Source organism: Tiliqua scincoides, chromosome 3 (assembly GCF_035046505.1).
Source record: "Tiliqua scincoides isolate rTilSci1 chromosome 3, rTilSci1.hap2, whole genome shotgun sequence".
NCBI classification, from domain to species: domain Eukaryota; kingdom Metazoa; phylum Chordata; class Lepidosauria; order Squamata; family Scincidae; genus Tiliqua; species Tiliqua scincoides.
Window position 1 is genome coordinate 66,282,221 of NC_089823.1, and position 16,905 is coordinate 66,299,125.

The 16,905-nt window shown below is 42.7% G+C and overlaps 1 protein-coding gene and 1 pseudogene across 3 annotated transcripts in view; both read left to right on the plus strand.

The window, feature by feature from the left end:
- The window catches only part of AGPAT3 (1-acylglycerol-3-phosphate O-acyltransferase 3), a 94,171-nt gene that overhangs the window by 54,742 nt on the left and 22,524 nt on the right, over window positions 1-16,905 (plus strand). For all 3 annotated transcript variants that reach the window (XM_066621109.1, XM_066621111.1, XM_066621110.1), the window contains exon 2: window positions 11,455-11,681. In XM_066621109.1, the coding sequence (XP_066477206.1) occupies window positions 11,504-11,681 (178 nt within the window). In that variant the 5' untranslated portion in view covers window positions 11,455-11,503. The remainder of the gene's footprint in view (window positions 1-11,454; window positions 11,682-16,905) is intronic.
- LOC136646962 (5S ribosomal RNA) lies at window positions 12,203-12,319 on the plus strand (annotated as a pseudogene).

The following is a 16,905-nucleotide window of genomic DNA, read 5'->3' on the forward strand; positions in this document are numbered from 1 at the left end:
TTACATTTCTGGACAGAATGAAATAGTTGGGTTTAGGCATACCTGCGTAACTGTTGTGTTCCCATACATTGTACTCTGTAAGTGAGGGTGAAAGCTGGTGTTTACAAAAAAGATCACATCTGGAAACTTCCTTTCTAAAAGGTTGGATACTCACCTGACAGTCTGGTTTGTAGCCTGTTAATAATAATTCTATTCCAATGGCCAAGCTGTATGCATGGTGGGGATCAGGACTATGCCTATTAAACCTGATCACCCCTGGTCTCATCTGCCATTCATAATGTGTGTAGACCTCCCCTCCTTCACACTATCCATATACCTTGATTTCTGTGGTATGCAGATTGAAATGGAGCCTACACATGTTTAACTTTCTGGGTATACATTATATCAGTGTTTCTTAAACTGTGGGTTGGGACCCACTAGGTGGGTCATGAGCCAATTTTTGGTGGGTCCCCATTCATTTCAATATTTTATTTTAATATATTAGACTTGATGCTCTCATGGGATGGGACTGCATTTGAGGGAATGAAAGTACAAGGGAATAAAAGTAAAAGGCCTGTACTTTTAACAAGCTAATATGTATACTCTTTTAACAATGATAGTCAGTGGGACTTCTCCTGGATAAGTGGGTAGGATGGCAGCCTCGGATTGTGAAAAATTTTCCTGCTTGATGATGTCACTTCCAGTCGCGACATCACCTCCAGTGGGTCCTGACAGATTCTCATTCTAAAAAGTGGGTCCTGATGATAAATGTGTGAGAACCACTGCATTAAATAATTAGAGTCTTGCTGCATCAGGCCATTTAGTCTAGCATCCTGTTCCTTTTTGTGGCCAATCGGCTGCCTCTGAGGAGCTTACAAGGAGGAGAGAAAGACATCTGTCTCTCCCTTTGTTGCTCCCCTGCAACTGGTATTCAACACAGGCCCCAGTATAAATGTGAACTTTAACATGTAAACTGTAGGGATGGCTGGGGTTTGAGTGGTTTAGCGCAGTCCAAGTCCCTCACCACAAGCAGAGTTGGACCATCAGCATAGGGGTATTTTGTTCCTGAGAATAATGAACAAAAACTGTAAACGGTTGATCTGGTGCTAAAATATAGAAGGAATTTTGCACTAATACAACTTGCTCACTCTTTATGTGTCTAGCATTAGTGGACCTTATAATAGGTCATGGCACCAGCCTAACTTTTCCACTGTCTTATTGCTGGAACTACCACTAGAAAGTGACCCAAACACTGTAGAATTTGCATTCACAATTTGTTTTCTGGATAAATAGCTTGTAGAAGATCATCTTTATTGTATTTTCTCTTATTTCGTGGGTGTGTAAGGTAGACTTTCATGGAAGTGTTGGAAGTGAAAAAACTAGTGAAAATGGGACTGTTTCAGGCTTGTGAATAAAAAACTGAATAAGCATGACTGATGTTTCAGAATTCATCGGTTGCTCTGTAAGGAGTCCTAGATGTCTGAAATCGTATCTCACTAATGAAGTCTGATGCAAGTTAGGAGTGTCCTAGAATTCAGTACAACATCTGATTTGTCTGGTAGCCTGTATATTTTTAGAAGTGGACTTCTGAGTTGTTAAAATCTTCCTTGCAGTATGGATCCATCAGGATCAGAAAAGTAGTCACTAGAATTTCAGGTTTGTAAAGGTTGTCTTCATTGCTTCATCTTTTTCTAATTCAACATTTCTTTTTCATTTTTCACTTGTGGAGAAAGAATTATTCAAAAATGGGGTGCAGGAGAGTGAGATGGTTTGATGGCATCTTTGAAACGTACATGAAATATTATTTCATTGGGTATGGAGAGATGTGGTCCTCACACATCTGAAATGTCAAAAGCAGTTATGCTGGATCCCAGTCCCCATTTCTGGGGAGAATGGAGTGGCTTCAAGCCTTAAGAGGTGGCGCAAGTCTGAGGAGACCCATAGGGAAAAGGGTGCCTTTCCCAGAGGTAAGGGGAAAGTTTCCCTTTGCCTCTGGCTGATCAGCTTATGGCCCCTATCCTGCACTGGATACAGCACAAGCTTCCTGGCTTGCCTATTCCAGCGCAGGGTAGGATTGCGCCTTTACTTTTATATGGCAAGGAATCTTCCACTATCACTGTAACAGAATTCCTAGGCATCTCTGAATGCAACTCATTATTCCTTTTGTATTTATTTTAATCAAACATCCTCAAGTGGAATTAACATTCATCAAGCCACTGTTACTCCTGAATCTGGAACTACCTACTCCTATGTTTGTACCACAGTTCCTGTTGGTATCCACAGTCCTCCCTTTTGAGTTAATCTGAGATACTAGGGCCTGTGTGAATTTGTGTTTATGTACACTATCTGCACTCGGGGAAAAATGTATTCCTCTCTCCTTAAAACCGAGATAGTGCATCCTCAAGGAGGTCTTTGAGAGCAGTGCCCTCAATTTATGGCCTCAGAAGCACTTGCTAGCAGGGATTTTGATAAGACCACTCTGTCCTGTAAGAAAGCAAACCGAATGTTCATAAAATATACCTCTGAAATATATCTTGCGCTTTTTTTAACTGAAGGCTATGCCTTTCTAGGACTTTGAAAATTAAGAATGGCAAAATAAGTTGCCAATTTAAAAGGATAAAATAATTTTTCAATTAAAATAAAAACATACATGGATCAAAATCAAAACTTTACATATAGGCTGATGGGTTCTGAGCTGTCTGTGACAGATCAGGAGAGAGATCTTGGGGTGGTGGTGGACAGGTCGATGAAAGTGTCAACCCAATGTGCGGCGGCAGTAAAGAAGGCCAGTTCTATGCTTGGGATCATTAGAAAAGGTATTGAGAACAAAACAGCTAATATTATAATGCCGTTGTACAAATCTATGATAAGGCCACACCTGGAGTATTGTTTCCAGCTCTCATCGCTGCACGTCAAAAAAGACATAGTGGAAATGGAAAAGGTGCAAAAGAGGGTGACTAAGATGATTACTGGGCTGGGGCACCTTCCTTATGAGGAAAGGCTACGGCGTTTGGGCCTCTTCAGCTTAGAAAAGAGGCACCTGAGGGAGGACATGATCGAAACATACAAAATTATGCAGGGGATGGACAGAGTGGATAGAGAGATGCTCTTTACACTCTCACATAACACCAGAACCAGGGGACATCCACCCAAATTGAGTGTTGGGAGAGTTAGAACAAACAAAAGAAAATATTTCTTTACTCAGCTTGTGACTGGTCTGTGGAACTCCTTGTGGTGATGGCGTCTAGCCTGGACGCCTTTAAAAGGGGATTGGACAAGTTTCTGGAGGAAAAATCCATTACGGGTTACAAGCCATGATGTGTATGCGCAACCTCCTGATTTTAGAAATGGGCTATGTCAGAATGCCAGATGCAAGGGAGGGCACCAGGATGCAGGTCTCTTGTTATCTGGTGTGCTCTCTGGGGCATTTGGTGGGCCGCTGTGAGATATAGGAAGCTGGACTAGATGGGCCTATGGCCTGATCCAGTGGGGCTGTTCTTATGTTCTTACATATCATATATATAAGATCTATATCCATGTAATATCCATGTATGTATGTATTTTAATTTAATAATTCTCTTGTCCATTTAAATTGGATCCTGAGAGTTATATTCAAAGGTCCCTTGACAGTAGAAATACACTTACACCCCTGATTTTGCCAAATTCATCCTCATAGTGTAGAATTTGTCCATTCTACACTATTATAAAAAGTTGCTAGCTCTAAAGAGCAGATTTGGGGGAGTGGATGGAGGGAGGGAGGACTACAGTGAATAGGAAGGAGTGGGGAAGTTCTGTTGACTTGAACATAGTTCCTACTTAATTGGCTCACCACATCTCATGCTTAAAGTTTCAGAATTCAAAGTGCGTACCAAGGGTTGTATCTATAGTGTGTTCTTTGAATTTAATTGAGGGGCCACACAAGCCCTTGAACCGGCCCAACAGTGTTGCAAAAGAGAGATCAAGCAGGCCTCCAGACACTGGCCAAAGCCCTGCAGGGCTGGTGCAAAGGTAAGCCTGTGCCTGCTGAGCCATGCCAATGGAAGGTCGGGGGGGACGGACATGAGGGCGGAAAGGAGGCATTCTGGGGTGGAAGGAGGGTGGGTCTGTGGGCGGGCAGGGGTTGAATGGGGGTGGTGGTGGTGCCAGTATCCAGCTTGTGTTGGATCTTAACCTTGGTCTTGGGTAGATCAGAGCAGCTCCGAGCTACTTGGATTTGCATAGTCCATTGATGGTCCTCCTAGCGCCCAAGGCTTGCTTACTGCTGGAGTCTTGCCAGGATGCTGATTTAGGCAAACCTTGATCCAATTCAGCAAACCTGTTCTCAGGTTTTTAAACAAGACTGCATTCTCAGAATCACGTAAGGCAGTAATTATGCCTTGGCAAGAGGTCCTAAGTATGCACTCTGTTCTGAAGCAGTTGAAAATGCAAAAGTGCCACCTCTAACATATGCTCAACTTTCAGGAGTATACCTAACCTTGGAAACAAATGTGACCCAGTTGTTCTGCCACGGTCTTTGAAATGTATTGGGAAAATTTTTCTAATAACCATGCAGTTGGGGTTGATTAACAGCACAATGCTTGGGGAGTGTATTCTGAAGTAAGTCCCTCTGTGTAATTTACTCTCAGGAAAGTGTGCATAGGATTGTGGCCTTACTCAGCTGTGGCCTGATAATTCATACAGACCTTTTTCATTTCACTTGGCTGATGTTCTTGATCTCCTGCTTTCCGATCCAAACTGAAGTATGCAGAAAACTAGAAATTGGCATTTTATTTCTCAAATGTTCATACTCCTTTTTAGCAGAGTGCTCAAACTGAAAATGGATTGAGTTCTGTAACAAGCAGGTTTCATTTTATCATGTTTCCAAAATAAATGTTTGTTTTGTCTTGCGGTAGATCTCTCTCTTATAAACCTGAAATGTTTTTTGGAACCTGTAGCTTGGTAAGAAGCTATTTAACCATATTTAAATAGCTTGAAACACATGGTAATGCTATAAATATTTATGAGCATTTATTTGTTTATGAAAGAAGGTATTTGGGCACTGAAAGCTTTTATTCCTTTTTAGTAGAGTTTTTGTTTTGTTTTTTGGTGGTGGTTGTGGGGGGGTCCTATGTGTCTAGGAAGATTGCCCATTTCCTGCCTTTTCTCACCAATCTTGTCCTTCTACAATGATTTAGGATGGATAGAACACACACACACTCCTTGCATGTACAAATTTCTAGCCACTGTCTTTCTCTCCCAGATATTTATGGCATAATGCTTAATAGTATTAATATATTTATTAATATTTATGGCATAATGCTTAATAGTATTGCTCTTTTTTGTCATTTTCTAGAAAATGTATCAGTTTGCAACAAAGTACTGTGCCCATTTATTCAGAAGTAATTCCCATTTAATTCAATGCAGCTTACTCCCAGGTGAGTGTACAAGTTGCGGTGCAATCCTCTGCGCACTTACCGGAGTGCAAGCTCTCTTCAACACAGTGGGACTTACTCCTGAGTAAACTTGTATAGGATTGCACTGCAAATCATCTCAAAGATGATGTGCCCTGTGCTGTGAATTACCCAACTTGAGCTAGCTTGGCCTTCAGGGAGAAGCTTAATAATGGATTGAATTTTATTGACTTCTGTGGTACTTCTACCTCTGGTTTTTATTCTGCTTTGTAACATGTGCCAAATGAACCTAAAATCTTGCAAAAGCTGTTTTATACTCAACAAGGGATTTTAATAAGTTCTCTTTTTTTCCTTAGGGTAACTTACCGCCACCTAAAATAAGTGGCAGTTGGTGGTGCGTCAGATATATTTTGCTCCTGAAGTAAAAAGCCAAAAAGAAACAAACGCTGCCCTCTTCTTTACACAGTAGTTCAGAAATCTGTTGCTTGAAGAAACTATCTCAGAGGTGACTTAAGAGTGCACTTCTTTATTCCACAGAGAAAGCCTCTCCTCTCCATTTCGCCTTGATCTTCAGTTTAGTTTCTTGCAACCCCCTTTGACTGGCTCATTTTTTTTTCCTCTCTTGCTCCATTCCCCAATTTTTACTCTTCCTCATTTCTATGACTCCCTTTTTACATTTTATGCTCTTCATATACAGTGGGCCGATGATACTACCATATATGGCTATGAAGCCCATGGATAAGGAGGGCCCATTATACCTGCAAACAGCTGCCTCTGCCATCACTTGGCCTTATGGCTTCTACAGCACAATCCTATACATATCTACTCAGATGTAACTCCTATTGTATCAATGGGGCTACCCCCTAGGAAAATATGAATAGGATTGCAGCCCTAGTCTATTATTTCATCTTCATTCATTTTGTCAAGACTCCTCTATATATCTTTTGAGCTTCTTGAAGACATCCTTTCTATAGAGATTGTGACTTACCGCTGCCTTGGGGCCCTCAAACCTTATCTTGTGATGCATATACAGGTGGAGCCTGTTTATCCACAGAATTTTTCATCCATGGAACTGGCTCAGTGTGGGTCCCTTGGACCCGCATTGAGCCAGACTGGGCTTTTTCTGAGCCCTCCAAAAGGGACCGGAGCTGTGCTCCAATCTCCTCCGTAGGGCTTTCTGATACCTGCAGAGGCAATACGCATCTGACTGCTGCCTCTGTGGGCTTCAGAATGGTCTAGGAGGTGAAAAAACGCCACTTCCGGTTTCCCAAGAGAAACTATGATTTTTTCCCCCACCATATTAGGCATTCTGAGACTTGGGGGAGCCCTCCAGGCGCAGTACTCAACTAGATGGACCAATGGTCTGGCACAGTTTGAGATTAGACTTGAGTTTCCAGTGGTTACAATTTTGAGCAGACAGATCAGTGATCAGGGTTCTTGTTCAGCAAAGTGGAAGCCTGTAGAGAAGATACCTCCTTTCCCTAGCAAGTGCCTGTGCGCTCCATTTTCCGAACATGATGTAACAGCAGCTGTGCATGTGGAGTTGGTTTGTCTCTTGCATTTCCAAATAAATGTTTGGTCTTGGAGGAGAATTTACTTGCAGAATGACATTGTGTTGTCTTAGCTTGGAAGACTAGAACCTTTTTTTTTCATCAAGAAAAAAAAAGATGAATTTTTTTCATCATTTTTCATTAAGAATGATGAAGCCATTCTTGAGTTGCAGAGCTTGTCAGGTGTACAACATGTTCCTCTCTTGTGCCTGCAGTGTGCAGCAGCCACAGCAGCAGATGTGGCCCATACAGAAATGGGCAGCGTAATGGAAGAATCAGAAATTATGGTTCAATACATGGCTGCAAAAATCTAACTTGTCTGTTAGGCACTCTCCAGAACTTGATTTGAGCATTAATGAGAGAAATTTCTTTCTAAGCTAAGGGTTAGTTCACATTCTGCCCACAACCGTCAGGCACTCTTTCAGGGTGAGGATTATGGTGGCATGGCAGCATTTTTTTTTCTTCCAGATATGTCAATGTAAGTATTATCTGGGCAATTTTCTGAAATCTATAAATTAAATTTTTGGGGGTGAGGAAATAACGAATTATACTTGATTGCTGTTCACTCCTGCTCTCTTACTTGTCTAATCCTTTCCAGTATTACTTCTCCATGCCTATGGAGGTCTTCTGTTTCCCTCTACCACCCAGTTGCTGTCTTCCTATTGTTCTGAACTTTAAATAGCACACCCAGAGGGAGCAATGGTATGTGCTGAAAAGTAATAATTAAGGTAATAGCAGGAGCGACCCAGTCGTCATCTGAGGTAATCTCACGTGCGTTGACAAATGGGTGGAAAGCCTGTGCAAGATGTTGCAGAAAGTGAAAGGATGCTTCTGTTTTATAACAAAGGAAATGTTTATCTTGCAGCAAAATGGAGACAATATTGCAAAAGAAAAGAAAAAAAATACACACCATAGGAATGTTTTCAGGTGAAAAGATGGAAATCCATCCCCACGCTTGGGACTTAGTAATTAGTACCAGGTAGTTCAGGAAACAATGCAGTAAAAATAAAGTGTAATTTATAGCAGTTTGACTGGATTAATTTGCATTCAGTGACTGGTTGTCTGAATGCATATAAGGATAACTTCAAGTACTGTTGCATACTGAGGTGGGTGTCCACACACCACTGAAAAGTCAACTGTGTATCTCTTTTTAAGCAGAATTGTTTTCCTCTAGGTTTAATTAGGCTCTGAGTTTTGGAGTACAAGCATCTAAATTGGGGAAGGACAGCTAAATTGTAAGATGTTCTATAGTCTTCTTGCATATTGTGCTGTCATATGCAGACCTCCACAGTGTTACCCCCTCCCTTGGCTGGTACCTTCTGGCAGGGGTGCAGAGCAAGCTTTGACTGCATGCAGTGGGCGTATTGTGGATACCTCCCCTATACACTGCTGTAGTGGAAATGTGGAAGATTTCCCTTGAGAACATTGCGTATGGTGTCAGCAGTGAACCCTTGTGTTGACAGTCTTTGGTTAAAAATTTGGCTTGCCATGGGGTCTGGCCCACAGCTGCAACTGAGTAGAGATAATGAGGTCCTTAAGGATAAAGGTGAAAGGATCATTGCTAAAGGGTGTTGGGAGTAGAAGGAGAAAGGTTGGGGGGGAGAGTTTGGAAGGAGAACTGACTGACTGAATGACTGACCAGTCAATTCGTTCATTCGTTTGTTTGGAGACTTCTGGAGACTGGTGTGTGACTGCCTTGCCCAGGAGCTACTGAGAGCTAAGGTGTTGCTGCTGTGGCTGGAGAAGCTGCTGACTAGAGCAGGAAAGAGGGAGGACCTCTGCAGTTCAAATAGGCAAGCTACCCTGGTGGTGGGATCCAGCAGTGCTTTCTGCAGAACTAGGGCTATTTTTGTCAGGAAGAAGGGAGGGTAATTAGTCTAAAGTGGTCGTAAGATAGCTAGAGAAAGGTTTTGATGGGATAACTGCCAACCCCTGAGCTTCACTCTCCTGGTTTGGAGCAGGAGGAAGAAGCGTGGGGATTGGTTGGTTGCGGCTAAACTTTGCTGAGGCATGTGAGCATGGTCCCCATGCTTTCCTCTCCTGTTCCAGAGTAGGAGGGGAAAGAGGAAGTCTGTGTCTGCACTTAAATGAGGCATCTCAATAACTCAGTCAAACGCTTCCCCTTCCTGTTCTGGAGCTGGACTGCACAAGTTACACAGGTTCAGTGCAACAGCAAAGCTGGCATCTGTGCTACATACACATTTAATTCTAATTTGGTTACATGTTGACATTAATGACATGAAATGTCAGCTAAATGGAATGATTGAAAAGCAAGCTAATTTGGAAACAAATGATTGGGAGGTGAGAAATTTGCCTCTGTGGATTAGTCTTCTCATTCCATCTCTCTGGACTTTGCATCAGTGAAACTGGGGATCGCCGTCTCTGACCAAATCTTATGAACTTCACTGCAGGAAGAACGTCTTAATTCATAGGTCACGTATTGGGCAGTCGGGGTCTCAAATCATGTCCTTGAGGGTACATTCTCTCCTGTCTTCTTCCATATATGCTATATGACAGCTGCACAGCACATTAGTGTGCTGCAGATGATCTGCAGTGTGCCATGGGGGTGGGTCATTTCTTAATAGGGCTATTGGGGGATGTGATTCCCCCACTGGTAGCGTGGTGTGCCTTGTCAATTATTCAAAAACTGGTGGTGTGCCTTGACAATTTTAGCATCTTGTCAGTGTGCCATGAGATGAAAGAGGTTGGAAATTGCTGTGAGTTTGTAGATGCCCTCTCCACAAACACGGTAGTTCCTGAATGTAGTTGTTATCCTTAGGGCCTCTTAGTCCTAGATTGTGGCTTACTATTTATCCAAACACAGTACTCCCCCTACTGCATGTCTCTGTTGATACCCATACTGCTTAACCTTGTTTTATCCGTCTGTCTAATCCATGCATCTACCCATTCAGTTCTTAAATATCCCATTGTTGGTGCTAACTTTAGATTGTCCCACTCCTAGAGACCTATAAGTTTTCCACACAGTATTCCTTCAGGTTAAAATAGGGTTTTTCTGTTCTGCTTTCGAAAGTGGTTAATATTGTATTTTAATCTGTCATTTACTTGTTTGCTGATCCAGATCAACCAACTGGCACCAAACAAGCTTGGTGCACCAACCACCATCACAATTGTCCCTCCCACTTTTCATGCAAACAGTGCTCTCCACCCCTGTCTTATAAGATTTGGAAGTGAGTGCACATGTGCCTGCCTCACAACCTTGTACCCCAGTCATACCCCTCTCAGCACCTGTGTCCCTGTTTACAATAGTAAAATGCTGAAGAATTCCTGCTGCTTGATCGTATATTTTGTGACTTGAACAGCAACTAGTTGTATGCATCTATATAGCTATCTAGCTGTAATTTTGAGGGGAACGTGGCATTGACTCCCACCCCCACTGTCTTGAAGCAAGTGTCACTTTTTTTTTTTTTTTTACAACCCCTGCTTCCTTCATACCTCACTAGGGGCTGGCAACTCTGGGGCATTTATTTGGCTCATGGACTGCTAGCTGCAAACTCTCTGTACCCTTTAACTGTTCTCTTCAACATTGTGTGAAGGAAGGTGAAGCATACCTTTTAGTGAATGTCCCCCTATACACACCCCTAGCCTAGACATGGCACTTGTTCCCTGTTCGTATAAAACAGTGGTTCCCAATCTTTAGGAGCCAATGGATCACCAATGCAAAAATTGGAATTTTCATGGACTACATGCAACCCCCAACAAATACAAATTGCAACCCCCTGCAAATACAATTAAATTTGTAGTTAGAGATGTATTGGAAATTTATTAGATTTTTTTTTTTAAAGCAATTAGTGGGTTGCTGCTTTTGTTGCCAGCTGCAGATGCGGGTGATCCATTCTCCTCTCTGGTGATCCACAGGGATGTGTCTTCCAAGCTTTGTGCTCCCCATTGACTATCAGAGAGGGTGAGAATGGACCAGCCACAGCTGATGCTTCAGTCCATTCTCCACCCTCTCTGGTGGTCTTTGAGGGAGTACTCGCTCAGCAAGATGCTGGAAGTGATTAAAGGCAATCTTTGTTCCTGAGACCTTGTGGACTACTTTGCAGGGTCATGCGAACCACCTATGGTCCACAGTTCATGAGTTGGGAACCAGTGATATAAAACCAGCATTTATCTTGTGACTTCAGAAGCTAGGGCTTTTGCAACATCAAGTTACTGTTTGGGAACTGCAGGTTCACATGAATTGGAGTGTTATCCTTGCTATCAAGCGTTCCTGTTACTATTGTTTGGAACCGGTCTGTGACATGCTAACCAACTGTTAACTGCAAATGCTACTGCTAACCAACTCTTGACCCACAGCCAAGAGAAACCTGAGTGGAATTAGCCTGGAGATGAAAATATGTTTTATAACTCTCTAGTTTCTTTTTTGAAGAGAGAGAGAGAGAGAGAGAGAGAGCGAGACAGAGAGAGAGAGAGAGAGAGAGAGAGACAGACTGACTGACTGACTGACTGACTGACTCAATAAAAAAAAATTATTTGCCAAGCACTGTTTTGTTTTTCTTTCCTTCTTTCTGTAGGACGGTTATTCTGAGTGAAGGGCCTTGCAAGCGCTCCTAAGTGGTTATCATGGGCTTAATTGCATTTCTGAAGACCCAGTTTATAGTTCACCTCCTGATTGGGTTTGTCTTCGTCGTGAGTGGACTCATCATTAATTTCATCCAGCTATGCACGTTAATCCTCTGGCCTATAAACAAGCAGTTTTATCGAAGAGTAAACTGTCGTCTTGCTTACTCGCTGTGGAGCCGTAAGTATGCTATGATTATATGAAAATAACTAGTAATGCACGCTCCCTAAACAAAAGGGTCTTAAACAGTGGAGTGTGTCTTCCTGGAAACAGGAGGGATCCATGGAGGAATGTATAAATGTAGGGAACATGACACTGGGAGTCCTTTACAGCGGCCAGTGTTTCAAGACAAGTGACTGGGGATTGTGCCTATATGGTGGCTTTTTTATGCTGTGTGTCTCCTTCCTCTTTCCAAGCTTTCCTCTTTCCATGGGTCGCTTTGGGTCCCTAAAGGGGGAGAAAGGCAGGATGGAAATACGGTAAAAAAATAAATTTTGAGTGAGGTAGGCACTGAGTAGGGACTTGACAAAGTGGATGGAGGAAGGAACAACTCAATGTTTATTCCCCTCCCCCTTTTTTGATTTGGTGCCCAGAACAGTTCCAAGCCCAGTTACCTCCCTACCTGCTCTCCTCTCCTCTCAGCCCAACATAAACTGCTTGTCCCCACAGCTGGGGTAGGGCCTTTATGCTGCCACGCTCGAGACAGCAACTGTTACCCTGCACATGCCCAATCTCATCTGATCTTGGAAGCTAAGCAGGGTCAGGCCTGGTTAGTACTTGGATGGGAGACCGCCTGGGAATACTGGGTGCTGTAGGCTTATACCATAGTCTTTCGAGACTGAAGGTTGCCAACCACTCGTAGTGTGGCAGGTATTGGTAATTTCTTCTCTGGTGCAAGCCTCAACAGACATCCCTCCATACCTTTGTAAGTAGGAGAGGAGATGGTATTTCTGTTAAGATTAATAATGTCCGTAATAGGATCTGCAATCTCCCTTTTACCATGCTCCACTCTTCCCTTATATATATTTCCCCAATTGACTGCTTGCCCAGCCTTTTCCCACAAGTACATCTGCATGTTTTCTCATGCTTCTCTAGTGCTTTTCTTTTGTGCCAGTCCTTTGAAGCTTCTTCAACTTTCAAAACTCTTTGACAAATGCCAGTGCTTTTCTCTCTCCCTGCCCACACTGGCCAGATACTCAAGCATTCACTGCCTTCTGGACTTTGCTCACACATAAGAACATAAGAACAGCCCCACTGGATCAGGCCATAGGCCTATCTAGTCCAGCTTCCTGTATCTCACAGCGGCCCACCAAATGCCCCAGGGAGCACACCAGATAACAAGAGACCTCATCCTGGTGCCCTCCCTTGAAGGACATGTTACTGTCCTTGAGCCTTTTCAAGGGTCTCCCATATAGTCTGCTAGAATAGATTCTCATTCAGAGCCTGTCTGAACAGTGTCAGGCGAGGTAGCAGTGTTACAGCCCAATCCTAGGCATTCCTACTCAGAAGTAAGTCCCTTTAGAGTCAGTGGGGCTTACTCCCAGGAAAGTGTGAATAGGATTGGGCTGTTAGTCTGTTAACAGCAAACAGGCAGAAAGGGTTGGTGTTTTGAAGGCTAATAGGTTTAAATCTGCTAAATCTTTTTGGTGCCACAAGACTTTCATAGTGAACCATTCTGTATTGGAAAAATCATACAGGAAAAAATGCAGATAGCAAATAATCCTTTGCATTTATAGTGAACTGTGGCTAAACTGCTGTTATTTGAGGAGGTTGGTCCAAGAGCAATTTAATTACTGGAAGCACTTGTTCCTCGTCCTCCCTGCCCTCAGTTCATACCATTCCCTGAGAGCAGGAAAGTTGACAGCCTCTGCATCTGGTTTATGCAGCATTTTTGTCTGGAGTTGCCTAGAGGCTCTTGTCTCCTGCGACCTTACTTAGAAAAAAATGCTGAAGAACTTGGCAGCTTCCATTAATCTAGCAGGAAAATGTTTGGATGGGGGAGTGGGATGTGCATTTTTTTTTTCTTCAGTTGTATAAGAATTGCTGGAAAATTAGCTTGAAATCCTTGCTAAGTGTTAAATGGCCTTTGGGTATACCCAAATACACCCCTATGAATCTTTTGTTTTACAAATAGCACAATCTACTAATGTTACTAACAGTCCTCAAATTGAGGTCCTCATTGTTTTGATCTTGTTCATGAAGAAGTGTTATGCTTTTATAATGTCTGGATATCTTCCCCCCTCACCTTTTTTTTTTTTCTTAACACCTTTTTTGTTTACAGTGAGAATACTGCTGTAGAAGGGATAACTTTGTTGTGAATAGCATGTAAATATCAAATTCCATTTGCAGCTACTATTCAGTGTGGCCTTGGCAGACTTAACAGCTGGCATGGGGTAGGAAAGGTGACCCATTTAGTGAGGCAGGGAATAGTTGATTTAGATGGGTGCTTGGGAGCCTTGCTTCCAATAGGGAAGGTTGCCAGCTCTTGCCTTGTTAGGCAAAGGGCAAAGGAAGAATTGGGTCCTATATATTGGGGGTGGGGGGGGGGGTTTGTGTAAAGTATAAGAGGTTCAGTCATGGCCTTTCCAGCCAAATGATCTCAAGTGGAAGAGCTGGGAAAGTCTGCAGCTGAGATCTTGGAGAGCTGCTGATATTCACAGTACGAGATGGTACTACGAGCACTCGTAGATGGTGCTAGGATGCAACTGGCACTGGTCTGGCTTTGTAAAGCAGCTGCTGATACTATTAACCCTCCTAAACATGTTTGGCCAGCTTGCCGCATGCAACTGATAGGGGTTCTTTTCCTGGAAATGCAAGGACTCCTGGTGTGGGCCTTGAGGACACAAATGAATTGTTTTCAGATGGCTTTCTTCACTCAGTACTAATGCTGGAAATGGAAACTTAGGGAGAAATAACTTAAGGTTCATAGCCATTTGGTAATGTAAGGCAACACTGATTCTCTCATGGGACGAGGGCAACCTCTGCCACTTGCTGTTTCCTGACTGTTCTTTTCTCCAAATGGTGTTTAAGCTGATGAAGGATGCTTATCCACTAAAATCAGGGCTTGCAAATGTTGCCTTGAACTTCCTGAGGTTTGAGGAAGAAAGATCAAAGCTATATTACCTGACAGGTGTAGGCAAAAAGACATGCCCCTATGCTGAGGCTTAGTGAAATTGATCTTGGGCTATTAAAGAGCAGTTCTGAGCATTGTTTGCAAATCACTGCTGACATATTATTATTTATTTTATTTATTTGCATTCTTGCAAATACATTTTTGCAAATCTCTATTTGCAAACTTGCAAAAGTTTGTATTTCACTTTTCTTATCCTTAACACTCAAACTCAAAGTGGCTCACAGAATAGAGTTAAAGAATTAGAATGCCTATAAAAATACATAGTATGTCTAATATAAAAAAGACTAAAACCATAACTGATAGTTCATTAAAATAACTAAAAGCAAGGGTAAAAACAGCATATGCCAGCAACCAACCCTAGCTTATAACAACCAAGGGGAATGCCGTAAAATCTCATTAATAAAAAGCCAATTGAAATGTGTATCTTGAGACCCCATTGGAATACCATCAGGAATGAGGCAGCTTGCAAATCCTCAAGAAGGAACTAGTACCACCACCAATAAAGCTCCTCCTGTTGTCATCACCCGCTCACCTTCAAGGGGGTGACACCTCTAAGAGGGCTCTCTCTGGGCCTGGTTGGATTGTGTGGAAGAAGGCAGTCCTTCTTCAGTCCAGTCTGATAACTTGGTCCTAAGCCATAAGTACCAAGCTTCTCTTGTTTAATTTTTTTAAGCAAATTTCTAGTTATCATGGTTATAGCAGTAAGTTAATGTTTGTTCGCTGCATGTGAACATTGCATCAAAGCATTTTGGAGAAGCTGTATTTTGTCAGAAAGCTCTGTCTTGAGGTTGAGTCACACACTCTGTACAACACACCCTCCATGACTTCTAGCTGCTGACAAGCATTGTGTATGGTGATGTGAATTGATAAGGAACAAACAATAACGTATCTCACAGCCCAATTCTATTCTCCCCAGCGCCCAGGGAGGTGGCAGCACTGAAATGGTGACCACTGTTCTATGGGCGTCAGGCTAGCACTGGGAGTCTCCTTGGGGTAATGCCACAGCGGCACCACAAGGAGGCCAATTCCAGGCTGTCCAAGCTGGAAGCGAGCATAGAATACAGTGGCAGAGCCTGCTGCCATCTCCGCCCCCTCCTAGGCCCAATCCTCCACTCCCCTGCCCAGGTCGACCCTCCTCTGCCTTTTTCCCACCCTCCCCCTGTTCTGAAAAGCCGCACCGCCATCCAGCAGTTCCGCTTAGAGTCTTCTTCCCGGTACTGAGGCCAGCGCTGGCACTCCTTTTTCTCTGGGTGCCACAAACATGCTTTTTGTGGCAAATGCTGGGCACATTTGCAGCCCCCAGCGCTGCTGTATGCTCGTACCGCCAGCGCTGTGGAGCTCAGGATTGGGCTCTTAGTCTAAAGAAGCCAGTTGATGTTTGTTTCATACCAGTTGCAGTTCAAACTCACTTTTTTAGACTGAGGTTCCTCTTTTTGCACCTTTCTTCAAGGATACCTTATTATTATTATTTTTAAATAAACCTCTTATAAATTGCTGCTTTTCTCCCCCTGACAAAATAGTTATTTGATGAGGTAATCATAATCCTTTTGTTCACAATGGGATGTCAGCCATGTGGAAGTCATTCACTAACTCAGTCCCTTAGGAGACTTCAGTCTCTCGCTGAGTAGCTCTTAACTAAAATTATCAATGCTGTACTTCTGTGAAAAAGCTCCTTCCTGTTGTAAAGTAGCACCAGTGTTTCATCCGACTTCCTGCGCAGAGAAAACACTTTGGTGCATATTTAATTCATGAGAGGAATCTATCTGCCAGCCTTATTCATTCTGGCTACCTCCAGATGACTTGGTGGTGCTTTTTAATAGCAATGCATATTGAGTTAGTCAAGTAGCAATAATAATTTATTCAGAGTTAGAGAGAGAGAGTTTATTATTGTGAGTTTTCTATACACAGCAGCCTTGGAAACTAAGTCCTGCTTCTCTTGCAGCTGCTCTTTTTTTTTGCCTATTCAATTTTAAAAATTGCATGGCGAGTTTTTCATCTGACACTAGCTAATGTTCCCTGCTGTTCAGTTAATCAAACAGATGCCCAACAGGTGCAAGGGACATGTGTATCCATGCTATAAATCCCAGACTATTTTGGTTCTTCATCAAGGGATTGTGTCGTTTGTAATTTTGTAGATGACCTGCTTCAAATGGAGTTACCATAGTAAAAAAAATATTTATTTGAAAAATTTATATCCTGCCTTTCCCATGCCAAAGCAAATGTCCAAGGCAGCTTACAAATCTCCATAATAAATGTACAGTATATCACAAC